This window comes from Sus scrofa, chromosome 8 (assembly GCF_054392235.1).
Source record: "Sus scrofa isolate SSC_HxYL_T2T_F1_AM1 chromosome 8, Sscrofa_HxYL_maternal_Yorkshire_Landrace_v2.0, whole genome shotgun sequence".
Taxonomy (NCBI): domain Eukaryota; kingdom Metazoa; phylum Chordata; class Mammalia; order Artiodactyla; family Suidae; genus Sus; species Sus scrofa.
The window spans coordinates 116603567-116631480 of NC_139390.1; the positions used below are offsets into that span (position 1 = coordinate 116603567).

The following is a 27914-nucleotide window of genomic DNA, read 5'->3' on the forward strand; positions in this document are numbered from 1 at the left end:
GAATTCTCCTGTTCTTTTAACTGGGAATGGCTCCTGAGCGTCTTCATTTTGTTTATATTTTTCTTATGCTCCAGAGCCTGAGTCTCAGCACCCAGCCCCTGTCCGAGTGTCTCGGGCTGTGGTGTCCCGGGAGGTGGTACCAGTGGTTTGTGCGGCTCTCACTCTGCTTTGCCTTGGTCAGCCCAGCTGCTGTGCTTTTCTCTGAGACATTGAGGTCCCTCTGTCTTGGCTGATCACCCAATTGGTTAGGTAGTTTCCCAGGATGTGGGTTCCTTTCTTCTTTCACAGCCCCTCTCAAAGAGTTCTAGTCCCATCCTGGTTCCTTCTCTCTCTCTTTTTTTCCCTTTTGTTCTGCCCAGTTATGCGGGGGATTTCTTGCCCTTTTTGGAGGTTTAAGGTCTTCTGCTAGCATTCAGTAGATGTTCTCTGTGAATCATTCTACATGTAGATGGGTTTTTTTGATGTGTTTGTGGGAGAATGTGAGCACCACGTCTTACTCCTGTACTATCTTGATCCTTTCCTCTCAATCATTCTTTATTCAACAAATAATGCTTTTTACGTTTTCAGTAATATATCTATTACTAATGCTGCTGAGAGAAGGAATTATAAAACTCAGCTAAAATCTGCCATAACATGAGTTTACCAGAGTTGAACACTTACCACATGACAATATCAAAATAAAGCTAAAAATCTTCTTTATCATGAAGGTTAACATATTAATTTATGAGTGTAATAACCATATAAAGGAAGCTATAACTCATTGATAAATGAACTTCGAACTTCAGTCTCTGGAGAAGGAATATAAAGTTGAGAACAAAAAACTAGTTCTGGCTTCTTATCTTAACTCTGCCAGTTGATCATCATGTTACCTTAGGCTTTGGTTGTAAAGTACTTTGGTTGTAAAGTACTTTGAAAACTTAAGTACTGTGTACATATAATGTAGAAATTGGGGGGCCGTTGGTGGAAATCCTTAGCTAAGAGGGAAAAGAAAAAGAATATCAATCAAGTTTATCAATCCTAAAAAAAAATTCAAAGTCTGTTACTTAAGCTTTGAAATCTTAATTTTTTTATTTTTTATTTTTGGCTGTACCTGTGGAAGTTATCAGGGCAGGGATCAAACCTGCACTGCACTTGCAACCTGCACCACAGCTTTGGCAATGCCAGATCCTTAACCCACAGCACCACAAGGAAATTTTAGAAATCTTTTTTTTCTTGAGACTAACACCATCACATTTTTCTAGAGAAAATGTGATTTTTTTTTTTTTTTTTTTTTTTTTTGAGGTGGCGCAAGGCAGCTTGGTATTTTTTGCTGTTTTGTATGGATGCTCAATGTTTTCTAGAACCTGGATGATGTCTGTGATACATTTTTATTTAATCAGCTTTTTTTTTTTTTTTTTTTTCAGTAATGAAAAAGTCTCTGGAGAATAAGAACCTTCAAAGGCTTTCATTAGTAAGTAGAATCCGAGTTCCACTTATTACTTTGCCAGCTACCAGTGGGTCACCTGACCTAGATTCTTGTTCGTGTGTGATCGACTGTGACAGGCAAGAGTCTTCTGATTCTCCCATAGTCAACTTGTATGAAGAGTCAGAGCTTCCTTCTTTCAGCTTTGGATCTGAGGACCAAAGTGAAACTTCTTTCTCTAAAGAATCTAGTGAAATGACTCCAAGGGATATTTCACTTCTCGATAATACATCTACTCAAAGCAAGTGGCTGAAATATCAAAACATAATCCAATGCAAGTTGACTACACCAAACAGACTTGATCAGAAAGTAACAGATGGCTTCTTTGCTGAGGCTGTTTCCAGGATGCATTTTAGTGACACAGGTGAAAGACAGAGTGATGCTGTGAATGAAAGCTTAGACTCTGAGCATTTGCAAATGATAAAATGCATGCTTCAACAACAGCGGCAGGATTTTAGCAGTCAAGATTTGGTTTCCAGACAGAAAGCACTTTCTTTGAATTTAAAGCACACTTCTAAGACTGAGGAAATTAAAAATGTGTTAGGAGAGTCTGCCTGCTACACCTGCAGTGTAAGAGGAGATTTACAGGTGAGGAAATGTACCAGTGCTTCTTGGTGCATTTTTTCCAACAGTTATTGTCTGAATTTCAACGGAAGAGTTACTAAAATCATATAGATGCAGTGATTTTAGTCTTGAAGATAACAGCTCTGTTATTTTTTAGATTTTTCCAGAACTTTTGGTACAATCACATCTTGTTTGACTTAACATCCCTCTTAGAGGTTGTGAACACTAAATGAAATTATACATTTGAAAGTGTCTGATGCAGTATCTGGCACATAATAAGTACTTAATAAAGGAGTTCCCATCGTGGCGCAGTGGTTAACGAATCTGACTAGGAACCATGGGGTTGCGGGTTCAGTCCCTGCCCTTGCTCAGTGGGTTAAGGATCCGGCGTTGCCGTGAGCTGTGGTGTAGGTTGCAGACGCGTCTCGGATCCCGCGTTGCTGTGGCTCTGGCGTAGGCCAGTGGCTACAGCTCCGATTCGACCTCTAGCCTGGGAACCTCCATATGCCGCGGGAGTGGCCCAAAGAAATAGCAAAAAAAAAAAAAAGTACTCAATAAAGTACAGCTTGGTTTCACCACCACTTCCACCTCTACTACTACTGCGATTGTTTTCTTTCTTTCTTTTTTTTCCTTTTCTAGGGCTGCTTCCTGAGGCACATGGAGGTTCCCAGAACAGGGGTCTAATTGGAGCCGGAGCCGGAGCCACCAGCCTATGCCAGAGCCACAGCAATGCAGGATCTGAGCTGTGTCTGCGACCTACACCACAGCTCACAGCAACGCCAGATCCTTAACCCACTGAGCAAAGCCAGGGATGGAACCCACAACGTCATGGGTCCTAGTTGTATTCGTTAACCACTGCGCCACGACGGGAACTCCATGTGATTGTTTTCATTTTTAGCTATCAGCTCAGTTTTGCTGATCAGATCATTTTTAGGGTAAAGGTACATCATACTATACATTAATTATGAACAATTCTTGTCGTAGATGTAACCAGAAATAGAGATACATAATGATTCATTCACATCGGTTAGGCAAAAATATTTTAAAACTTATTAAGGGGCAGACAAGAAAAATTAGTCTTATATATCATTAAAAGTGTTGGAATTCCCATCATGGCGTAGCAGAAACAAATTCCACTAGGAACCACGAGGTTGCAGTTTTGATCCCTGGCCTCGCTCAGTTGCTTAAGGATCTGGCACTGCTGTGAGCTCTGGTGTAAGTTGCGGATGCAGCTCAGATCCTATGTTGCTGTGGCTGTGGTGTAGGCCGGCTCCTGTAGCTCTGATTAGATCCTGGGAACCTCCATATTCTGCAAGTATGGCCCTAAAAAGCAAAAAAAAAAAAAAAAAGAAAAAGAAAAAGTGTCATGTCATAGCCTTTCTTGCTATACTTAGTTTCTTTCTTTCTTTTTTCTTTTTTTTTTTTTTTTTTGTCTTTTTGCCTTTTCTAGGGCCGCTCTGTGGCGCATAGAGATTCCCAGGCTAGGGGTCTAATCGGAGCTGTAGCCACTGGCCTATGCCATAGCCATAGCAACTCATAATCCGAGTTGCATCTGGGACCTATAACACAGCTCACAGCAAGGCCAGGGATGGAACCTGCAACCTCATGGCTGCTAGTCGGATTTGTTACCCACTGAGCCACGTGGGGAACTCCTATACTTAGTTTCCTATTTAAAATTAGAAAATGAGGGTGTTCCTGCTGTGGCACAATAGAATTGATGGCATCTCTCCAGTACCAGGACACAGGTTCCATCCCTGGCTGGCACAGTGGGTTAAGGATCTGATCTTGCCGCAGCTGCTGCTTAGGTCACAACTGTGGCTCAGATCTGATCCCAGGCCTGGGAACTCCATATGATACAGGGTGGCCAAAAATGTAAAAATAATAATAAAATTAGAAAATGAAGAATTTTCCTGTGGCACAGAGGGTTTGGGATCTTGCATTGTCACCACAGTGGCACTGGTTGCTGCTCTGGCGACAGTTTGATTCCTGGCTCAGAAACTTCCACATGCCATGGACATGTCCAAAAAGCAAATTAGAAAAGAATTTTCATGGACTCGGGAAATCAAAAGAAATATTTATTTTCTTTAACATATCTGTAGAATTAGCTTACTAGTAAAAAGCATTTTTCTGGAGTTGTTATAATAACTTGAATTATTCTATTTCAGGAGATAAGTGACTGTGAGCTGTGCTTCCCAAGTGGGGAGAAAGTAAAATCTGCATATCTTCCCCAAAGGCAAATTCACATACCAGCTGTTTTTCAGTCTCCTGCTCATTATAAACAGATTTTTACATCTTGTCTCATAGGTATGACTATTACCTTTTTATTTTATTATGATTGATTGCTGGATAATATAAATAATATAGCCACAAGGAAGTTGTGAATTTTTCCATTAAATTTTCTATTTGTGATTTGTTATTTTCTATATATTTAATTCAGTTTTTGATAGTAAGTTTTTTGAGGGTTTTTTTTTTTTTTTTGGTCTTTTTTAGGGCCCCACCTGCAGCATAGGGAAGTTCTCAGGCCAGGGGTTGAATCACAGCTGTAGCTGCAGGCCTATGCCACAGCCACAACAACACTGGATCCTTAATTCACTGAGCAAGGCCAGGGATCAAACCTGCATCCTCATGGATACTAGTCAGATTCTTTTCTACTGAGCCACGACGGGAACTTCAGTTACGTTTTAATTTCAGATAAAAATAGAATTTTAAAAGTGGAAATGACAGCATTAACTTTTTCAACATGTAACTTAAAAAAAAATTTTTTTTTTTTTTGTCTTTTTTTTTGTTGTTGTTGTTGTTGCTATTTCTTGGGCCGCTCCCGCAGCATATGGAGGTTCCCAGGCTAGGGGTCGAATCGGAGCTGTAGCCACCGGCCTACGCCAGAGCCACAGCAACGCGGGATCTGAGCCGCGTCTGCAACCTACACCACAGCTCACGTCAACGCCGGATCGTTAACCCACTGAGCAAGGGCAGGGATCGAACCCGAAACCTCATGGTTCCTAGTCGGATTCGTTAACCACTGCGCCACGACGGGAACTCCTAAAAAAAAAAAAATTTTTTTTTAAACTGGAAGTGTTACAGACAGTTTTGTTAAATTAACTAGAATTTTTTTTTTTTTTTTTTTTTTTTTTTGCCACACCTGAAGCATGTGGAAGTTTCTGGGCTGGGGGTTGAACTCATGCCACAGCAGTGACCTGAGCCAGTTCGATAATAATGCCAGATCCTTAACTCAGTGTGCCACAAGGCAACTCCAAGGAGGAAATTTTAAGTTTGATGTATGATTAGTTATGATACTTTGTTTTGTACAAGGATACAACTCGACTTTTAACAAATGGATGTAATTAGGTTATAGTTTTAGCTAAATAGTAAAGTTTAGCTCATGGTACATATCTGGTACAAATGTGGGATTGTTCTGTACTTAATCTTCATCTGTATTTATATGTTTCTGAAATTTTCTTTAAACATTTTTATAGAACATCTAAATATATTGCTGTTTGGGTTGGCACAAAGGCTGCACAAAGCTCTTTCAAAAGTTGACATATCATTTTACTCATCAAACGGAGACAAACGGAAAAATGTAGAAAATAATGTGCCATCATGCCATCATCATCACCCTGCAAAACTTGTCATGGTTAAAAAGGAAGGTCCAAATAAGGTATTGTTCCCTCTTCCCCTCCTGTTGCTCTTCCAAATACTTATCCCACCAAAGGCCTAGGCACTATTGATAAAAGCTTAGAGAGAGAGATATGTAAAAGGAAATTTTATATAATACTATAACTGACAAACTAGGAGGGGTATGCACAAATCACAGTGAGAGCACTAAGGCGGGAATATGTCCCTACCTCAGGGCACAGGGAATGCAGAGAATGCAGAAATGAGCCTGAAGGAAGTAAATGTTACTCTTGCTGGGGTCTGTGATCCCCAGTAAGAGTAATGCAACCAATTAAACCAGGGGAATAGAAGAGCATAGTGATTTAGTTTACATTGCTAATAACATTATTATGGAAGAAGTTAAGTTAGTAAAATATTTGTAATATTGACTGATGGTTTGTACTCATTCATAAGACTGTGCTTCCACTCATAATAATGCAACTTTCCTCTATTGTTTGCATATTCCAGTTCATCATTAGTTGAATATGTAAATTTGGATTTAAATTTAGTTGTCAAAAGCAAGAATTCTTAAGTAATATTATGACCACAGAATATAATATTATAGAGCCACTACAAGTCTTTTTTTTCTTTCTTGTCTTTCTTTTTTTTTTTTTTTTTTTCTTTCCTTTTAGGGCTGCACCCATGGCATATGGAAGTTCCCAGGCTAGGAGCTGAGGTGTGGTGCCAGCCTACACCACAGCCACAGCAATGCCAGATCCAAGCTGTAGGCTAGGAGCTGAGGTGTGGTGCCAGCCTACACCACAGCCACAGCAATGCCCGATCCAAGCTGCATCCATGATCTGTGCTGCAGCTCGCAGCAATGCTGGATCCTTAATTCACTGAGCAAGGCCCTTCTGTGTCAGGTTCTTAACCTACTGAGCCACAATGGGAACTCCCCTTTTTTTCTTTCTAAGATTATTTGATGACATAGTTGTCATGCTCATAGTTTGTTTTCGTGTATAAGGGTTAGGTTATAGAATAGAAAATGTATTGTTATCTGAATTTTACTTAATACACACGTGCGTATCCTCATGTGTGCATGCATGCACTTATGTGAGTGAGAAAAAAGGCTGGGAAGAAATGTCCAAGATGTTACATGTAATTGTTTTTTGGACAGCTTTCAGGCTTTCTATAGTAAAAGTTTTAAATCAGAAATCAATAAATATTATTTTTCAAATAAGCTTATATTCTCAGAATAGTGTAATTTTTGATGAGAAAAAACGGAAAAGTGGTTTTAAGTTTAATTTATTAATAAAAAGGTTAAGTTATATAGTGGCTAATTTATTACATTAATGCCAAGTAGCCTTTATAAAAATCTTAACAAACATAGTACAAAAACAGTAAAAAAAAAAAAAGTTATTTTTCTAAGTTTCAATATCTTTTTCTCCTTAGGGTCGTCTCTTTTATGCTTGTGATGGACCCAAAGCTGACCAATGTAAATTTTTCAAGTGGCTTGATGAAGTGACCCCAGGATATTTAACGCAGGAAGAATCACTACCTAGCATGGTTTTAAGTGATATAAAAAGTATTGGCTTGTACTTAAGAAGTCAAAAGATACCCCTCTATGAGGAATGCCAACTTTTGGTGAGGTATATATTATGGTACCAAATAACTGCCTCTAATTATATCAAAAAATAGAAAATAGTAACCTCATAGAATTATCATCAGTTTTCAAAGAGATTGAGATAGGGAGTTCCTGTTGGGGCTCAGTAGTAATGAACCTGATTAGTATCCATGAGGATGTGGGTTCAATCCCTGGCCCCGCTCAGTGGGTTAAGGATCCAGCGTTGCTGTGAGCTGCAGTGTAGGTTGGAAACAAGGCGGGGATCTGGGATCTAGGATTTGGTATTGCTGTGGCCCTGGTGTAGACCTGCAGCTAGAGCTCCATTTTGACCCCTAGCCTGGAAACTTCCATATGCTTCAGGTGTGGCCCCTAAAAAAAAAAAGAGAGAGAGTTAAGATAGGACAAATATCTAAAAGATAGAATACCTCAGTTTTTGTAACTATAAATGGGAATAACTCCCTAAAGCTAACTTTGGCCTCCTCTACACATTGAGCAGTGTCAGCAATATCAGGATTACTGGCATGAATGATATTTTTTTTATGTACAATCATGTCTATTATGTACAATCATGGTCTAAGGGAAACCCTATTGAACAAATCACAAGAATAATTTTTGTCAGTGTAGAATAATAGGTAGTGGTCATTCACAAGCCTAAACTACATAATTTATAGGATAATAGAACGCTGCTTTTTGGAAACATGTCTTACAAAAGCTGGATTACCCAAAAAATAAATATAATGAGCATTTGCTGGTAAATTAATGACAACATTTACTGGAAGCTTATATATTCTAGGCACTCTTCTAAGCACTTTGCATGTATTTTTTCATTTACTTGTCATGATAATCTATAAGATGAAAATGGGATAATATTTTTAAAAAGTCTTTTTTCTTTTTTTTTTTCTTTTTTTTACAGCTGCTCCTGCAGCATATCGAAGTTTCCAGGCTAGGGGTTGAATCGCAGCTACAACTGCCAGCCTACATCACAGCCGCAGCAATGTGGGATCCAAGCTGCATCTGCAACTTATACCACAGCTCACAGTAACGCTGGATCCTTAACCCACTGAGCGAGGCCAGGGATAGAACCTACCTCCTCATGGATGCTAGTCGGGTTCTTAAGCTGCTGAGCCATGACGGGAACTCCTCCATCTCTTTTAAAACTAATGATGTTTCTGTGATGATTGTTATTTCCTTCCTTTGACACAGTATATTTTTATTTTGTACATATGTATGAAAGTATGTAAACATATACATTCCCTGTTTTTTCTTCTTCATACTGTATTTTAAAGATTTTTTTTAAAATTTGTACCTTTAGACTTCTAGTTATAAAATATATAAGTCCTGCAGATGTAACATACAGCATACCACTCTAGTTAACATTGCTTTATTGTATATTTGATTGAAAGTTACTAAGTGAGAGTTCTCATTACAAGGAAATATTTTTATTAAAAAATATTTATATATGTAATGAATTCTTCAGTGCTTAGAAAATTTATTTTAAAATAAACAAAAATTATTCACCCATTTTCTTCACAAGAAAAAAAATTTTTTTTTGTCTTTTTGTCTTTCTAGGGCCTGTGGAAGTTACCAGGCTAGGGGTCCAATCGGAGCTGTAGCTGCTAGCCTACATCACAGGCACAGCAATGCCAGATCTGAGCCTCATCTGTGGCCTGTTCCACAGCTCACAGCAACGCTGGATCCTTAACCCACTGAGTGAGGCCAGGGACAAAACCCTCATCCTCATGGATGCTAGTTGAGTTCTTTAACTGCTGAGCCACAGTGGGAATTCCAAGAAAAAAAAATTTGTAACTGTGTGGTGATGGGTGTTAACTAGCCTTATGGTGGTAATTTCACAATATATCAAATCATTATGTTGTACACTTGAAACTGATATGTTACTTGTATCTCAATAAAAAAAATTATTACCTTAATATTCAAATTCAGTTTTGTCATTCATTTTGCAGAAAAGGATTTGATTTTCAAAGAAAACGGTATGGTAAACTAAAGAAGTTTACAACTGTAGATCCTGAATTTTATAACGAACCTAAGAGCAGACTTTATCTTAAGCTGAGTCGTAAGGAAAGTTCATCTGCTTATAGTAAAGGTAAGTTGATCTAATTATTATTATTATTATTATTATTTTGTCTTTTGTCTTTTTTATGGCCACACCAGCAGCATATGGTGGTTCCCAGGCTAGGGGTCCAATCGGAGTTAAGACTGCTACCTACACCATAGCCACAACAACATCAGATCCGAGCCATGTCTGTGACCTACACCACAGCTCATGGCAGTGCGGGATCCTTAACCCACTGAGCAAGACCAGGGATCGAACCTGCATCCTCCTAGATACTAGTCAGTTTCGTAAACCACTGAGCCAGTGGTTCCACCAATTAGGAACTCCAAGTTGATCTAATTATGATATGACTGACTAGCCTTGTATCTCAGTTACATATAGCTCTATAAATTCTTTTTTTTTCTTTTTTTTGTCTTTTTGCCTTTTCTAGGGCCGCTTCCCATGGCATATGGAGGTTCCCAGACTAGGGGTCAAATTGGAGCTATAGCCGCTAGCGTACACCACAGCCACAGCAACGTGGGATCCGAGCCTCGTCTGTGACCTACACAACAGCTCACAGCAATGCTGGATAGTTAACCCACTGAGCAAGGCCAGGGATCGAACCAACAACTTCGTGGTTCCTAGTCAGATTCATTAACCACTGCGCCATGATGGGAACTCCTATAAATTCTTTATATTAAAGAGATTTTTTTTAAAAGTGCAGTTAATAGTGTATATTGTGAATTGTTGTGTAATAAACAATTCACAATTTCTGAAAAGCATATTTTTTAATTTATTTATTTTGAGCTCACCCATGATATGTGGAAGGCCAGGGATCAAACCCATGCAACAGCTGTAACCAGAGCTATAGAGTGACAACAGGATTCTTAACCTGCTGAGCCATGAGCAAACTCTGAAAAAGCATTTTTTAAATTTTAGTTTTCCAAAAAAATTTATAGGCTACCAAAAACTGTTTAATTTTGTTTAAAAAGTCACACTAAGTTCTAGTTACAATAATATCAAAAATAAACTGAAAATACAGTGAGTTTCTTGATACTCCTGTCATTGCTGCACAATATAACAACACTGGACCCCAAATTTTGCATATTTGGAAATAAAGTCCTTAAATTTTTTTTTTCTGAGGAGTTTAGATAGACTAAATTGGGTAATTATCATCTTTGGTTTCATGACCTCACCTAGCTTGCTTTAGTTACTTTAGTTAATTATTTTAAATGATATAAGTAACTGAATCAACAAAGCAAAGCAAAATCTAGTATCTTATAGTTACCAACATTTAATATAACGTAACCTCACTAACTCATCTAATTGTCTCTTAGCATTTTGATCCTGTGTTCATGAACATATTGCTTTCCCTTGTATATAGGTTTATATAAATGAATTCCTAAAAAGCGTATTTAAAAATTTTTTTTTTTAGATGTTATTCAAGTGATACAATTCTGGTGTGGGTGTGGCTATAGCATAGGCCAGCAGCTGCAGCTCCAATGCAATCCGTAGCCTGGGAACTTCCATATACCCTACATGCAGCAGTAAAAAGGAAAAAAAAGAGAGAAAATAAATACAGTGTTTACACCAGTTTATACTCCTATTATCCCTACTATCCTGTGGTTAGAGTAGTCAAATGGATGTTAAATTATCTCATTTTGGTTTCAGTTTGCATTTCTCTGCTCGTCAGTAACATTGAACAGCTTTTTCATGTATTTATTATATATATCTCACCCATTTTATTATGTTGCTTATATCTTATTTATTTATAGTTCTTAAATATTTTTCATGTTAATCTTTTGTTAATCATGTTTATTGTGATTATCTGGCTCCTAGTTTTTTTCATGTCTTTTCACTTACTTTTTTTGTCTTTTTGCTATTTCTTGGGCCGCTCCCACGGCATATGGAGGTTCCCAAGCTGGGGGTCTAATCGGAGCCATAGTCACCAGCCTACGCCAGACGCGGGATCTGAGCCTCATCTGCAACCTACACCATAGTTCACGGCAACACCGGATCGTTAACCCACTGAGCAAGGTCAGGAATCGAATCCGCAACCTCATGGTTCCTAGTCGGATTTGTTCACCACTGCGCCACGACGGGAACTCCTCACTTACTTTTAGGGTATCTTTAGGTAAATAGAAATTCTTTTTTCTCATGTCGCAACAGAAGAAAGGGTGGGGGAAAAAACTGTAACTGCAATGTATACATCTAAGGATAACCTGACCCCCTTGCTGTACAGTGGGAAAATAAAAAAAATAAAAAAAAAAATAAAGAAATTCTTTTTTAATATAGTCAGAGGTATTAGCCTTTTTTTTTTTTTTTTTTTTTTTTTTTTGTCTTTTTGCCGTTTCTTGGGCCGCTCTCATGGCATATAGAGGTTCCCAGGCTAGGGGTCAAATCGGAGCTGTAGCCACTGGCCTGCGCCAGAGCCACAGCAACTCGGGATCTGAGTCATGTCTGTGACCTACACCACAGCTCAAGGCAATGCCAGATCCTTAATCCATTGATCTAGGCCAGGGATTGAACCCATGTCCTCATGGATCCTAGTCAGGGTCATTACTGCTGAGCTATGACTGGAACTCCTTTTCTTTTTTTTTTTTTTTTTTTTTTTACTTTTTTAAAGTTTTTCAAGCTTTCCTTTTTTAAAAAATTTTATTATAGTTAATTTACAGTATTCTGTCAATTTCTGCTATATAGCAAAGTGACCCAGTTATACATGTATATAATTATTTTTCTCATATTATCTTCCATCATGTTCTACCACAAGTGATTGTATATAGTTCCCTGTGCTATATAGCAGGACCTCATTGCTTATCCACTTCAAATGCAGTAGTTTGCATCCATTCAAGGTTTTCTTAATGGCATAGTACATGAAAAAGTTTTCAATCCATTTGGAAGTTTTTTTGGAATATGGTATGAGATAGGGATACAAATTCATCTTTTTCCCTTTAGTTACCAGTTTTGCTAGAATAGTAATCATTTTTTATTGATGAGTCCCTTTCCCAGAAACTTTGACCCCTAGCCCAGGAACTTGCAGATACCACAGGTATGGCCATAAAAAGAAAGAAAAAAAAAAGGATAGTTAAATCTCCAGAGTTCCCTTTGTGGCTCGGTGGTTAACGAACCCAACTAGGATCCAGGAGGATGCGGGTTTGATCTCTGGCCTCGCTCAGTGGGTTAAGGATTTGGCATTGCCGTGAGCTGTGGTGTAGGTCACAGATGTGGCTTGGATGCTACGTGGCTGTGGCTGTGGCTGTGGCCGGCAGCTGTAGCTCCAATTCAACCCCTAGCCTGGGAACCTCCATATGCCGCAGGTGTGGCTCTAAGAAGCAAAAAAAAAAAAAAAATCGTATCATTGAACAAGGTAAGAACTTAGAACTCAGATCACTTGTTTTTTTCCCCTTTACCTTTTCTTTCATGCCCCTCCCCCATCAAGTTGATTTCTGCAGACTGGTTCTGGTCACAGACTGTTACTTGTTCCCAAAGAGGTGAGAAACTGCTCCAGAATGTCAGTCACCTATGTCATTAGCAGACTGTTACTTTCATTGCATTTTGCTTTGTTTTACTTGTATCAAGATTTTTAAAATAAACATTATGTTGATTTGTTGAATACCTAGTACAAGCATCTTGTTGCAGACCAATAACAGTCTATTCAGGACAGGCTGCTTTAAGTAGCAATAGTCTAAACATGTAACTTTTGGGTACCATGGATTTATCTTCTACTGTTCTTTGGATGTAGATGACTATAAGCTACATCCTTTTTAAAAGATGATTATAAGCTTATCCAAGGCATTTAATTTATCTTTATTTCATGTATCCCTTTTAGTATCTCCTGAATTTTTCTCTCTTACTTATGTATTTCATCAAAAATTGTTTTTGAGGAGGTCCCCTTGTGGTGTTGTGGAAACAAACTTGATTAGTACCCATGAGAACGCATATTCAATCCCTAGCCTTGCTCAGTGGGTCAAGGATCTGGTGTTGCCCATGGGCTGTGGCATAGATTGTAGACGCAGTTCGGATTCCGAGTTGTGGCTGTGGCGGCAGCCCTAACTCCAATTCGACCCCTCACCTGGGAACTTCCATATGCTTGGAGTGCAGCCCTAAAATGCAAAAAAAAAAAAAAAAAACCCTGAAAACTGTTTTGAATATGCATCTTTGAATGATAAACCTTCTGAAGCCTTGAATGCCTGAGACTATTTCTATTAAACATTCACATTTGAATGATAGTTTGGCTCCATGTAAAATTTTAGGTGGTAAGTTATTTTCTTTTAATGCTTTCTTTGGTTTGTTTTTTGCTGCACTTGCAACATATGTAAAAGTTCCCATGGCAGGGACTGAATCTGAGCCACAGCTTCGACCTATCGACCTACGTCACTGCTACACCTACACCATAGCTGTCGGATCCTTAACCCCCTTACCAGGCTGGAGATCAAACCCGAGTCTCAGCAGCAACCTGAGCCACCACAGAGGCGATGCTGGATCCTTAACACTCTGTGCCAAAGTGGCAACTTCTCTTTTAATACTTTTTACCTTCAGAAAAATGTTTCATATATTTTAGCCTGTTATTTAGTATAGTTGCATATCTTCTTGCTTCCATTGTTGCTGTTGAAAAATCTCATGGCACTCCTGATTCTTACACCTTTGTGTGAAGTTTTTTCTTTTGAGCTAGAAGCATTAGAATTTTTTCTGTGTTTTTTTGTTTAGTTTTGTTTTTATGGCTGAAATTGTGGCATATGGAAGTTCCCCAGCCAGGGACTGAATCTGAGCCTCAGCCGTGACCTACACTGCAACTGTGGCAATGCTGGATCCTTTAACCCACTGTACCAGGCTGGGGGTTGAACCCGAGGCTCTTCATTGACCTGAACCTCTGCAGTCAGATTCTTAACCCACTGCATCACAGAGGGAACTCCTCCATGATTTTTATAATCCTAAATTTCACTAAAATGTGCCTAACTCTGGAATTTTCCTCTTTTTCCTTTTGGGTGCACAGTGGACCTTTTAAATCTAAAGTCCTCTATCTCCAAACTTATCTAGTGTATACATTAAATATGTACCATAAGGTGGTTTAAAAAGTAAAGTCCTTTATTATTTCATATTTTTTTAAAAAATTTGTTAAAAACATTTTTTTCTTTTTATGGATGCACCCGTGGCATATGGAAGTTCCCGTGCTAGGGGTCAAATCACAGCTGCAGCTGAGGGCTACACCACAGCTATGGCTACTCTGGATCTGAGCTGCATCTGCCACCTGACACTGAGCTAGGCCAAGGATTGAACCAGTATCCTCAGGGACACCATGTCGGGGTCTTAACCAACTAAGCCACAATGGGAACTCCTGTCTTTTTATTTTCTTTTTTCTTTTTAAAATCTGCATAATTGATCTTCATTATTTCATCAGAATTTTTCCTTTTTTCTCTCTAGGATTTTTATTATTTGGATGTTAGCACTATTGAATCTATCCAGTAAATCTATTAATGTTTATATTGTCTGGATTTTTACTCTTTCTTCCCCTAAAAGATATCCTCAACGTGGTATTTTGAGGGGCACAGCTATGCCCTTGGCATGCAGACATTCCTGGGCTAGGGATCAAACCTGTGCCTCTTCTGTAACTAGAGCCACAGCAGGGACAATGCTGGATCCTTAACCCACTGAGCCACGAGGGAACTCCTTCAATGTGATGTTCTAAATTGCTTATTCCTCAGATGGTATCCATTCTGCTATTTATCCCATCAATTACAACTTTATTTCAACTCATGTATTTTTCCAACCCAGTATTTTTTGAATGTATTTTCATATTTTCTTGTTCTTATTTTGCACCGTTACTATCTTCCCTTACCGGTTTTAGTATCTTTACCAGGCTGAATTTAAATCCTTTGTTTATCTCATCTGATATTTCCTTTTCTGTAGGACCTTGTGATCCAGCTTGTTTTTCTTTTGAAGTCTTTGTGCTCCTTAAGTGTTTCATTATTTTGGCCTCTGAACTAATTTTCCCCTGGTGGTATCAACTATTCTTTCTGGCAACGCATACGGGGAGAAGGTAGACCCCAGTCTAGTCAGCTCTGATGAGCTCAGGGAATTGGGTTCAGTCTCAGACCTGCCATTTATTGGCTCTATGTCTATGGATAATTTTTTTCTTTTTTTTTCACCCTCTACCCCCATCCCAACCCCCTCCTAGGGATAATTTATTTAGCTTCTCTGGGCTTCAGCCCTACTTCATGTATATAATGGTAATAATAATAGTACCTGTCTGACATTTAAAATGTATGTTAACCCAGAACATAATATAGATTATTGTGTTTTACTAAGAACAGAATTCCCATAAGATACATGACCTACCAGTGGACTGACCTGTTTACCTATCCCTGGTACCAAGTAGTTATGTAGGTTACTCCCCCATTTTTCTCACTCAAAGTCCCCTCTGGTAGTCTCTGTTTTAGAGGGTTGCATTCTCAAGTTCAGCCTCAGAACACATCTTGGAGTCAGCTGCTCCAAGAGTGATAGGATGTATTCCACCATCCTTTAATGACTGTCACAGCTGAACTTCTACATCCATAACTCCTTGGTTGGTAAGCTTGGGGTTAATCCAGGAATCTCTTGGTGAAACTGTGTGTATTTTCAGAATTCCTTTCTATCATCTGTAAAGGATTAGTATTTTCCCAGCTTTGTAGGATTTTATCATCTTTCTTTTCTCATTCCCTTTGTGGCTTCCTTAAGAATCTCTGAAATGAGTGTGGCTTTCTCTGCCCTACCCCTGGCTATTTTCCAGTACTGTACTAGATTTGTATTTTATATTCCTCCTATTATTTTAATGGGATTTAGAGAGAAAAGAGAGGTAAATGCTTTTTTCCATCAACTCTCTTGAATTGGAGATCTTTTTAAAAATTGTGAATATTGAATAAGATAAATATTTGCAAATAGGACATGAACTGTTTAAATATGTTTTACCTCAATTGGCAAATATTTTAAAATAAATTAGGTATATGATATACTATAGATAAGCATTTTCTAAAATATTTTCCTAAATATATTTCCTTAAAAAAATAGTTCTATGGGGGTATTGATAAGAATTAACATAAAAATAAATCAGTTCTGTGTTAAAAAATAATGCAATATTTTTCAGTCTTATGTGATATGCATTGGACTTTCCAAGGTAGTAATGTAGTTTTCTTTTTTTCTTTTCTTTTTTTTTTTTTTTGTCTTTTTGCTGTTTCTTGGGCCGCTCCCACGGCATATGGGAGGGTCCCAGGCTAGGGGTCCAATCGGAGCTGTAACTGCCAGCCTACGTCAGAGCCACAGCAATGCGGGATCCGAGCCGCGTCTCCGACCGACACCACAGCTCACGGCAACGCCGGATCCTCAACCCACTGAGCAAGGCCAGGGATCGAACCCGCAACCTCATGGTTCCTAGTCAGATTCATTAACCACTGAGCCATGATGGGAACTCCCAGTAACGTAATTTTCTTAATAGTTTTTTCCTTCATACTCATAATGGGTCAAATAGTATGTGATTAATTTATATAATTATAATAGTAAATACACCTAGAATAAGTAAGTTTGAGAACAAATGCAGTCAATTCTTTATAAGTGTAAACTCACCTGATAGTAGAACTAGTGTACAGGTATTCTGGAAAGTAGCCTACTAGCTATGTGTGCTTGATGTACTATAGGAAAGAAACAACATTAATTAATCTGGAGCATCTGTTAAGTGAGGTCTATTAAGAGAACTTGTATTCTATCCAAGGATTGCTGACCTTTTTTGAGCATGGAAACCATTACATGACTGAGCATCTTTTTAGACTAACATTCTGCCTTGGGAAAATCAGATGTTACAGAACTGTTAAAAAAGAGAAAGATTAATTGTTAAAAGAGAAAGATGAATTAGATGGGCTTTTTTGAGTTATTTACAATTAAAAAAAATAATTATAAAATAACTTTAAAAACATAAAACTGAGTGAAAAACATGGAAATGAAATGTTACGTGTTTAGGTCTTAGTTTGGATGGAATCTTGTTGATGACCATAACCAATTTTGTGTTTTGAGAAATAATATAGGACTAAGCATCTAAGAAGTCTTTGGATTGAACATAGTTCTGAGTTCTTTACAAACATTTGCCTTTTCAGATGATCTTTGGGTGGTTTCAAAAACCCTAGACTTTGAATTGGATACTTTTATTGCATGTAGTACATTCTTTGGACCGTCATCTGTCAATGAGGTAGAGCTACTACCTTTGAAAGGTTATTTCCCTTCCAACTGGCCCACTAACAGTAAGTATTACTATGCCCATTTTAATTTTTATTTAAAAAAAATGAAAGAGGGAGTTCCCGTCTTGGGTGCAGCAGAAATGAATCCAACTAGGAACTATGCGGGTTCAATCCCTGGCCCCGCCCAGTGGGTTAAGTATCCGGCGTTGCCGTGAGCTTTGGTGTAGGTCACAGATGCGGCTTGGATCTGGCATTGCTGTGGCTGTGGTGTAGGCCAGCAGCTACAGCTCTAATCAGACCCCTAGCCTGGCAACCTCCATATGCCGCAGGTGCAGCCCTAAAAAGACAAAACACAGTCAAAAAAATAAAAAATAAATTAAAAAATGAAAGATGTGATGCAAGCAAGAATCCTAACTTTGTGTGGGACTGTTTGATTAAAGCCAACAAAAAGCAACAAGCTCTACTTACTATTACTGTATATACAGTGTTTCTGAAAATGTGTATGAAAAGTTGAATATCTAAATATTTCTGAGAGTTTCCAGCGTGGTGCAGCAGAAACAAATCTGACTAGGATCCATGAGGTTTCGGTTCAATCCCTGGCCTCGCTCAGTGGGTTAAGGATCTGGCATTGCCGTGAGCTGTGGCATAGGTCACAGACACGGCTTGGATCCTGCATTGCTGTGACTCTGGCATAGGCTGGCGGCTACAGCTCCGATTGGACCCTTAGCCTGGGGACCTCCTTATGCCACGGGTGTGTCCCTAAAAAGCAAAATCAACCAATCAATAAATCAGTCAATCTCCATATGCCAGGGTGCAGGTGTGGCCCTAAAAACAAAATAAATAAAATAAAATAAAAATAAATATTTCTGAAGCTCAAGTCCCAGAGGGCTAAAATATTAAAAAGCTTGACCCCTCACTTAAGTATTTTGTTGGTTGAATTTTACATGGTATATACCTGCTTTCTAAGTATTAAACATATAAACATTTTCTTGCATAAGTCTGATTCTTGATTTATTAAATTTTCTTGGTTTATTATTCTAGTGTACATTTAGTAAACAAATCATTTATTTTTACATTGAGAAGGTCTTGTAGATTTTGTAAGAAATTTTGTGAGTGTTTGAGCAGGAGGGTATGGTTTTCATTTGAGAGTATTTTATCATTTTTTCTGGAGAAATTCTTAATAAAACAGTAAGCTATGAACCTTATTTTTCTTTTAATAAAGGAAGTCTTAGTAAGCTGAATCCCTATCCAGTTCTGTGAATCTGTAGATTTCTCTATATATTTTGATCTCTGGAATAATTTCTGATGGTTGAATTTGGTCCATAACTAAAGACAGCATTTAATGACTCATTTCAGGTATTTCATAGATATTTCTAACTTGATTCTTTTTCTTTCAGAACTGAATAAACCTAGTCAGTCAGGTTGAGCCTAATTAAGTGAACATTTATTATTTTTCAAATTTATATTGTCCTATTTGTTGCTGTAATTTCCTCAGCAATAATAACATTCTCGTTTTCTGCTTTCCATATATTTCTATAAAATAATCGAGGAAGAAATATAAGAAAATGTTCAAAAATTACACACACACACTACTGTACATTATGCTATGCTGATAAAATTGAACTGCTTGCTGGCTATTAGCGGTGTCACCCCCCCACTAACTCTAAGCAGTTGTTCTTTTTCATTAACTAATGTGTGGAAATCCAAATTTGATTTAAGTTATGCAAGGTATAAATGAGCAGGTAGTTAAGTAGTTTTTTTACTGGCCCATTTTATTTACATTAAATGTTCATTTTCTTCATTCTCTCTACAGCATTGGTCCATGCATTATTGGTTTGTAATGCTAGCACGGAGCTGACCACTTTGAAAAATATTCAGGACTACTTTAATCCAACTACTCTGCCTCTAACACAGAACCTGTTAACAATGTAAGTCATTATTTACCTTTGGGTCATTGGTCTTCAGAAATGGTGACTAATCGTGATGATGAAAATGCAGTAAAAGTACATTACATAAATTGTTGCTAACAAAGTGTTTTTTTTTTTCAGGGGTTATGAGATTACTGTTTATCAGTAGTTAAAAAGAGAGGAGTTCCCATTGTGGCTCAGCAGATAATGAACCTGACTAGCATCCATGGGGATGGGGGTTCTATCAATGGGTTAAGGACCTGGCGTTGCTGTGAGCTGTGGTGTGGGTCGCAGACGAGGCTTGGATCTGGCATTTCTGTGGCTGTGGTGTAGGATGGCAGCTGTAGCTTCGATTCAACCCCTAGCTTGGGAACATCCATATGCCATGGGTGCGGCCCTAAAAAAAAGACCAAAAAGTAAATAAATAAATAAGAGAAAGGGGAATACACATTTCCCAACAATCCATCCATTCATCTTCCCATTTATTTATGGTGTGTGGGGTAATAAGTGTTACTGTAAAATTTTTCTTTTGTCCAGGAACAATTTCTTAAGAATCTTTTGAATATTTTAATTTTTTTATTTATCTCTATTTTTATGTCACAAATTATTTAACATTTAAAAGAATTATTTTAAAATCATTTTACAGCTTGAATTTAGTATATATATTGGTACAAATTGTATTCTTTTTTTTTTTTTTTCTTTATAGGGCCACACCCACTGCATATGGAAGTTCCCAGGCAAGGGGTTGAATCAGAGCTGCAGCAGCCGGCCACAGCCACAGCAATGCCAGACCCGAGCAGCGTCTGCAACCCACACCACATCTCACCACAACACCGGATCCTTAACCCACTGAGTGAAGCATCGAACCTGCATCGTCATGGATACTAGCCGGATTCATTTCTGCTATGCCACAACAGGAACTTTGACTAATTTCATTCTTGATGAAATTTTATTTTTAATTTCTCAAGCACCATGCCCCCTTTTTATTTATTTATTTTTCTTTTTCAGCTGCCCCCACAGCATATGGAAGTTCCTGGGATCAAATCCAAGCTTGAGCTGCGACCTATGCCACAGCTGCAGCAATGCCAGATCCTTAACCTACTGCACTGGGCTGGGGATCAAACCAGCATCGCCACAGAAACAAGCCAGATCATTAACCTACTGTGCCACAGCAGGAACTCCCATGCCCCCTTTTTTAAAAATTAGAAGTAACATTATATTGAATTCATGAAAATGATAGAAAAAGCCTAGTTTTTTTGTTTGTTTTGTTTTGTTTTTTGGTCTTTTTGGCCATTTCTTGGGCCGCTCCTGAGGCATATGGAGGTTCCCAGGCTAGGGGTCTAATCGGAGCTGTGGCCGCCCAGCCTACACCAGAGCCACAGCAACTTGGGATCCAAGCCGTACCTGTGACCTACATCACAGCTAACAGCAACGCTGGATCCTTAACCCACTGAGCAAGGCCAGGGATGGAACCCACAACCTCATGGTTCCTAGTTGGATTTGTTAACCACTGAGCCGCGACGGGAACTCCAAAAAAGCCTGGTTTCTAATTTGGGTTTTTTTTTTTTGTTTGTTTTTGTTTTTTTTTTGTCTTTTTAGGACCACACCTCCAGTATATGGAAGTTCCTAGGCTAGGGGTTGAATCAGCTGCAGGTGCTGGCCTACACCACAGCCACTGCAGTGCCAGATCTGAGCTTTGTCTGCAACCCACACCACAGCTCATGGCATCACCGGATCCTTAACCCACTGAGTGGGTCCAGAGATCAAACTTGCATCCTCGTGGATCCTAGTTGGGTTTGTAACCTCCTGAGCCACAAGGGGAATGTTGTTTCATTTTTTTCACCACAGCGAAGTTCTAGGAAAAAAAAAATCAATATCCATTTTGTTATTTATCTACTTTGAAATGAATTCAGTCTTAATAGAAATAGAAATAAAACCAACTTATTGCAGTTTTACCTGGAGGCTATATTAATTAAGTTTTAATTGGAGACTATATTAATTATCCAAGTTTTGTTTATTGGAAGATGGGCTTTAAAGTCAATATAAAACACTTACTAGCTATGTGCTTTTTGGGGAAAAATGTTAATGTTTCTGTATCTCTATTTGAGATAATTAACTATTTAGTATTGTCAAGATTACATCAATTGATATGTAAAATGCTTAGTGTAATGCCAGCATATAGTAGGTTTTCAATAAATGTTAGTTTTCTTCTCTTCTACCCTCCTCCAAATTGGGGTGTATATGCATTTGTATCTGCAAAAAAATGTTCTCTGTAATGCTTATAAAGTGCAGGCTATTATGAATAGATCTACTTCCCTATTTCAAAAGCCCCTCATTTAAGAAAAAATTTTATTTGCTGTCTTTTTACCTAGGTCTTCATCAGCTATAGTGAGCAACAAGAGAGTCAATAAGAGAAAATTTATCCCACCAGCCTTCTCAAATATCAATACAAAATTTGAACTGCTCAGTATAGGAGCAACGCTGCAGTTAGCTGGTGAGTTAATTCACGCACACAAGTTAAACAAGGATCAAGCTACCGCCCTAATTCAGATAGCGCAAATGATGGCATCACAAGGAAGTGCTGAAGAAGTGAAGGAACTGGGAACTCACACCCTCCCAATCACGATCATACATGGTAAGAAGCAAAAAAGAAAACAGTTCTATTAAATGCATTGTGTAAGCTTTCGTAACTCTGTCTACTCACTTGTAATTTCCTAGTCAAACAAGATTCCAGAATAGATTTTTCGAATTTGAGCCCCTTTAGTAAACTATTAGGTGGGAGGAGAACTGACCACCCTAAAAGGGAGACTAGGTGGCATATCTGATGAATGAATAACATTATACTCTCATTATTATCAAAGTACCACATTCGATCTAGACATCTACATGTTACTATTATTGAATGAATTAATTCCTAGTCAGCTCACTCTTCATCCTTCATAGTGGCTAGTCCAAACCTTCGGTCTTATAACCCCATCCTTGCCTCTGTCCAGCTCTCTTTCTGAAATTGATCTTGCCTCTGAAACAGGAAATGCAGTTCGTAACAGAAACTCATTTCAGTGTCCTGCCCTCTTCGAACTTAATGAAGTCTGGGCCTCTTCCTGCTCTGTTGGTTCTGTCCCAGTGAAAGAGCTTTGCTTTGCCCTCTTCAGAGCTAATACTTTTGTCTGGAATTGGTTACCTCCAATTCATTTTGTTTCACAGACTTCTTCCCCAAAGCTGATCATACATTTTGTCCTATTTTATTTTATTATTGTTTTTCTTTTTTTCTTTTTGGTCTTTTTGCCTTTTCTAGGGCCGCTCCCACAGCATATGGAGGTTCCCAGGCTAGGGGTCTAATCAGAGCTGTAGCCGCCGGCCTGCGCCAGAGCCACGGCAACGTGGGATCCGAGCCTTGTCTGTGACCTACACCACAGCTCACAGCAACGCTGGATCCTTAACCCACTGAGCAAGGCCAGGGATTGAACCTGCAGCCTCATGGTTCCTAGTCAGATTCATTAACCACTGAGCCACGACAGGAACTCCTGTTTTGTCCTGTTTTAAGTATTCGTATCGTTTCTACTCTGTTGACCAAGCTAGACATTTGGGAATCGTCCTAGATAATTATTCTTTCTCCCTAGATTAAGTGACTTTCTCTTAATCTTCCTCCATCACTCTTGCCCACCCCCACCCCCCCCGGCAGCAGATCACTGAGCTGTCCCTTCCAGTTTCTACCTGTTTTTCATATTGATTCTCTCCTCTCCAACTCATTTGCTCCTGCTTGATCCAAGACTTCACCACACCTCCCCATACCCTATTGAGAGTGTGAGTTCTCTTAGCTCTAATTCCCTACTTTGTAAAATGGGGTTTGTAATAGCATCTGTCTCATAGGTTTGAAGTATTAAATGAGTTAATATAGGTAAAGGGCTTAGAATGGTGCCTGGCACATAAGAAGCACTTTAAGTAAAGTTAGAGTGTATTATTGTTATGATTATCTCACATAGATTTCGAATTGATCTACCTTTAGTTTTACCTTTCTTTATATTTTCACTCAAGTAGTTTTTTTAAAACAAATCTTTTTTTTGGCAAATTGTATTTTTTACTACTCAATGAATTTATTACATTTATAGTTGTACAATGATCATCACAATCCAGTTTTATAGGATTTCCATCCCACAACCCCAGCGCATCCCCCCCACCTCCCTAAAACACAAATCTGATTGAAGTCAATTCCATTGCTTAAAATTGTTCATTGATTTCCCTTGGCTTTTAAGATACAATTCACACTCCTAGCCATAGCAAGCAGAACTCTTGTGATTTATCCCTTTGCCTACCTTGTCACATACCTTGTCTCTTGCCTATTTGTTATACGCTGTAATCAGGGAGTTCTCTTGTGGTGCGGTGGGTTAAGAATCCAATGTGGTCACTATAGCAGCTTGGGTCGTTGCTGTGGTATAGGTTCGATCCCTGGCCTGGGAACTTCCACATGCTGCACGCATGTCGAAAGGAAGGAAGGAAGGAGGGATGGAGGGAGGGAGAGAGGTCCTGCTGTGGTGCAACGGATCGGCAGCATCTTGGGGGCACTGGAATGCAGGTTCTATCCCTGGCCTGGGAACCCCATGTGTCTCGAGGCAGCCAAAAAAAAAAAAAAAAAAAGAAAGAAAGAAAGAAAGAAAAGAAATACTTATAAACTACATGCTTTGTCATACCTCTGCATAGAATGACCTTTATTTTTAGGAAGCATTCCCATGTCCACCAAAGCAGAGAGAGATGTTCTTTTTTTGATACCCAGCAACGTTACTATATTATCATTTTCCTTTACTTGTCTGCCTTCCTAAATATACCATGGCCTCCTTAAATGTGGAGGTCTTTTGAATATTTATTTATATATTTATCCATTGTACTAATTAAGAACATAATAAGCATTCAACTAATACTTTTGAGTAAATCCAAGGAGAGAGCAAGATAGGTGGATAAAATATTTGTTGTACTTTTCAGAGATTTATTTATGATAAAATTGCTTTTATTTTTTCCCCCCTTCCTTCAAAACAATTAGGTGTTTTTGGAGCAGGAAAAAGTTATTTGCTGGCAGTGGTGATTTTGTTTTTTGTTCAGCTATTTGAAAAGAGTGAAGCTCTTGCAGTTGGAAATGGAAGACCTTGGAAACTTCTGATTTCTTCTTCTACTAATGTAGCTGTTGACAGAGTACTTCTTGGGTAGGTATGGCGGGTGTATTTAAGTACCTAGGTTTTAGGTTGTTTTTGAGAGAAGCAGTCTACCATGGGCCTTGCTCCTTTTTACTGGGTCTGCCAAAAATGCAAGGCCTTTGTCTCTGATGCAAGAACCAGCATCCATGAAACAGTAACAGGCTAACTTATTAGTTTTTGTGAGTAGGATATAATCAAATACAAAAACTGACAATTTTGGCACAAAGATGGGATCTCATGTGAAAATTTGAGTCCAGCCAAGAATGTGTATTGCTGGGGGAGGCAATCTACCATACAAGGCTCTGACCACTCTTACTCAGCACATTGCTTCGGATTGTATTTGCAGTAAGCAACCTTGACCGGTGAGGTAATGTCTCCCCCCAGGACAGAGTGCAGGGTGCTTACTGCTTGTTATAAAAATAGTGGATCCCCGAGTTCAGTGTTTTTTCCTACAACTCAGTCCATTGCAGTGTAGGCATTTGTCTTGTGGACCACTGTTGAAATGTTGGTGCTTATGCTGCTTCCTGTGCCATGAGTAAAAGTCCTTTGTCCCTGACCCAAGAGTTTGGGGTGGTTACCTTGGAAGTAGGCTAATATTGTAGAACCAAGTTATATGTTATTCTCTTTCCACCTGCCTGTATAGTAAAATAATAGTAAAATAGCTGAACAGTTTAAATTATGTTCTTGGTCTCAATTAGAGAGATCTACTTTTAGTATTATTTTTATCCCATCCTGGTACCAAAATCATCAGGTTTTGTGTTTGATTTTTATCCTACTTACAAACTAATAAGTTAGTCTGTTACTGTTTCATGGAAGACAATGAACAATCTCTTCTACAGGTATAAAAATTTTGTGTAAGATTTTATTAAAAATGCAAAGAAAATATAATATTAATATTTTACCAATATTCCAATGTTTAATGATATGAGTTTCAACATAAATTATGAAATTTGATTAGGTGAACCTAATCACTTATTTACTTATTTATAAAAGTAAGATTTTTTAAAATGAACTTTTACAGTTACCTAACGCTTATAATAGAAAATATGCAAATAATTATAGTTATAGACTTTATATATATATATATATATATATATACCACACACTCATTTTGTTTTCTAAACTTGGTATTCAACAGTATATATTGTTTTGTGCCCTGTTTTTTTGTTTTTATTTTAGGGTTGCATCTGTGGCATATGGAAGTTCCCAGGCTAGGGGTCGCTTCAGAGCTGCAGCTGCCCGCCTATGTCACAGCCACAGCAACAGCAACACCAGATCCAAGCTGCATCTGCAACCCACTCTGCAGCTTGTGGCAACCCTGCATCCTTAACCCACTGACCAAGTCCAGTGATCGAACCCACATCCTCATGGATACCAGTCAAATTTTTAACCTGCTGAGCCACAATGGGAACTCCCCCCCCTTTTTTTTAAACTCAGATTCTCTGTGGTATTAAATCTTAGCAACTAAAATTTTTTATAGCTCTTTAAGTTCTTTCCAATTTTTTGCCATTATAAATAATATTGCAACCAATATCCTTAAACATAAATCTTTGTCTCCATTTCTGATTCTCTCTGAGGAAAAAGTCTAGACCTAGAATAAAAAATATGAATGAACATTTTAAACCTTCTTAATATAGAAGGTTTCTGTGTGTACTCTTCTAAGTAATCTAAAACAGTGGGTGAGGACATTTTTTGATTCAAGTAACTTCAATGCGAAGTAACCTGGGGACTAAGCAGGAAAGATCTTTAGATTGTTTAGCCTGAGATTAAAATTTCATTGTAGACTGTTAGAAAAGAAGAATCAAGGAGTTCCCGTCGTGGCACAGTGGTTAACGAATCCGACTAGAAACCATGAGGTTTCGGGTTCGATGCCTGGCCTTGCTCAGTGGGTTAACGATCCGGCATTGCCATGAGCTGTGGTGTAGGTTGCAGACGCGGCTCGGATCCAGCGTTGCTGTGGCTCTGGCATAGGCTGGCAGCTACAACTCTGATTCAACCCCTAGCCTGGGAACCTCCATATGCCGTGGGAGCAGCCCTAGAAAAAGCAAAAAGACAAAAAAAAAAAAAAAAATTACAAAAAGAAGACTCCAGAAGCTAGAAGAAAAGGGCAGGTAAGTACTGACTACTGAAAGGTAACAGAAAACATTTAGAAGATATTCTTTAATGTTCAGATGCGGACCTGAGGAATTCATATCTACGGTTACATAGAACTGTATGTACTGGACCTGTACATTTCTTCACACAGAGCTACCAGCATTTAGCCGTGCACTTGGACGATGCATTTCAATTGTAATGGACAGAACAAGACAGAGAGTTTCTTGGGAAAAAAACATTTTTTTGCCCCATGGTATGATGGAGGATACTGTACATTAGCAGAGAATTAACACAAATTTACACTGAAAAAAAGGTAAACTAGTTTTTCAGACTGAAACATAGCTGACTGTTTTTCAAGATGTAAACTGAAAAATCCAAAAATTGAAATCTATTCATGTATTGACAGATACATTGCTTCAAAATTATTTGGGAAAAACTGTGTTGGGAGAGCTATAGTTTCTTTAGTTTTCCACTCTTTATTTCCCACTTGAGGTGGTAGAAGATGTTTGAGAAGATCAGATGTTCACTGAGCTTCTCCTCTGTTCCCAACCTAGAGCTTAAGCTCTAAGACACGTGAGAGGGAAGGGCAGGTGGGGGCCCCTGCTTCACAAAGCGCTCCCTGGAAGTAATGCACACAGAACCATCACCGATAGCCTCTGAGGTAGACTTGCCTAGGTTTGAATCGTGGCTGACTCCTCTGCTATGTGGCCTCAGCCAAATAACTGACTTCTAAGTTTCAGGGTCCTCATCTCTAAGATGAGATATTGTGGGAAACTGTAATGAGTATTTAACAAGGTCATGTATGTAAAAAGGCTGACACCCTTCCTCTTAAGTCTTGATGCTAAATATGATAGCTCTTACTTTCCATGTTATGTCTACAGGGGCACTTTCATTTGTGATAAATTCTAACGTGAACATTTAATGATCCTTCAACACAAAAATTCTGAGATACATTTTATGTCTATTTTTATTTTGCTTTTTAGGGCTGCACCTGGCATATGGAGATTCCCAGGCTAGGGGGTCCAGTCAAAGCTACAGCTGCTGGCTTATGCCACAGCCACTGCAACTTGGCATCCGAGCCATGTCTGTGACCTATGCCATAGCTCTCGGCAATACTGAATCCTTAACCCATTGAGCAAGGCCAGGGATCAAACCTCATGGTTCCTAGTTGGATTCATTTCCACTGTGCCATGACGGGAATGCCTGAGGTACATTTTATAAAAAGGTCTTCAGCT

General features: G+C 38.6%; 1 protein-coding gene and 1 long non-coding RNA gene across 34 annotated transcripts in view; one reads left to right on the forward strand and one right to left on the reverse strand.

Moving 5' to 3' along the window:
• The window catches only part of ZGRF1 (zinc finger GRF-type containing 1), a 77916-nt gene that overhangs the window by 42669 nt on the left and 7333 nt on the right, over positions 1-27914 (forward strand). For 14 of the 33 annotated variants that reach the window (XM_084973156.1, XM_084973159.1, XM_084973162.1 and 11 more), the window contains 9 exons: positions 1404-1450; positions 4192-4330; positions 5500-5681; positions 7070-7266; positions 9203-9342; positions 17412-17555; positions 19306-19420; positions 21772-22034; positions 24435-24594. In XM_084973156.1, coding sequence (XP_084829282.1) covers positions 1404-1450; positions 4192-4330; positions 5500-5681; positions 7070-7266; positions 9203-9342; positions 17412-17555; positions 19306-19420; positions 21772-22034; positions 24435-24594 — 1387 coding nt within the window. Of the gene's footprint in view, positions 1-1403; positions 2051-4191; positions 4331-5499; positions 5682-7069; positions 7267-9202; positions 9343-17411; positions 17556-19305; positions 19421-21771; positions 22035-24434; positions 24595-26830; positions 26993-27914 lie in introns of all 33 variants that reach the window. The other 19 variants (XM_084973150.1, XM_021101662.2, XM_084973152.1 and 16 more) reach the window with 7 other exon arrangements.
• On the reverse strand, positions 13087-18353 carry LOC146400999 (uncharacterized). Its single transcript, XR_014813191.1, has 2 exons — positions 18214-18353; positions 13087-16510 (listed from the first exon to the last, which is right to left on the reverse strand). It is a non-coding gene; the product is annotated as an uncharacterized LOC146400999 (long non-coding RNA).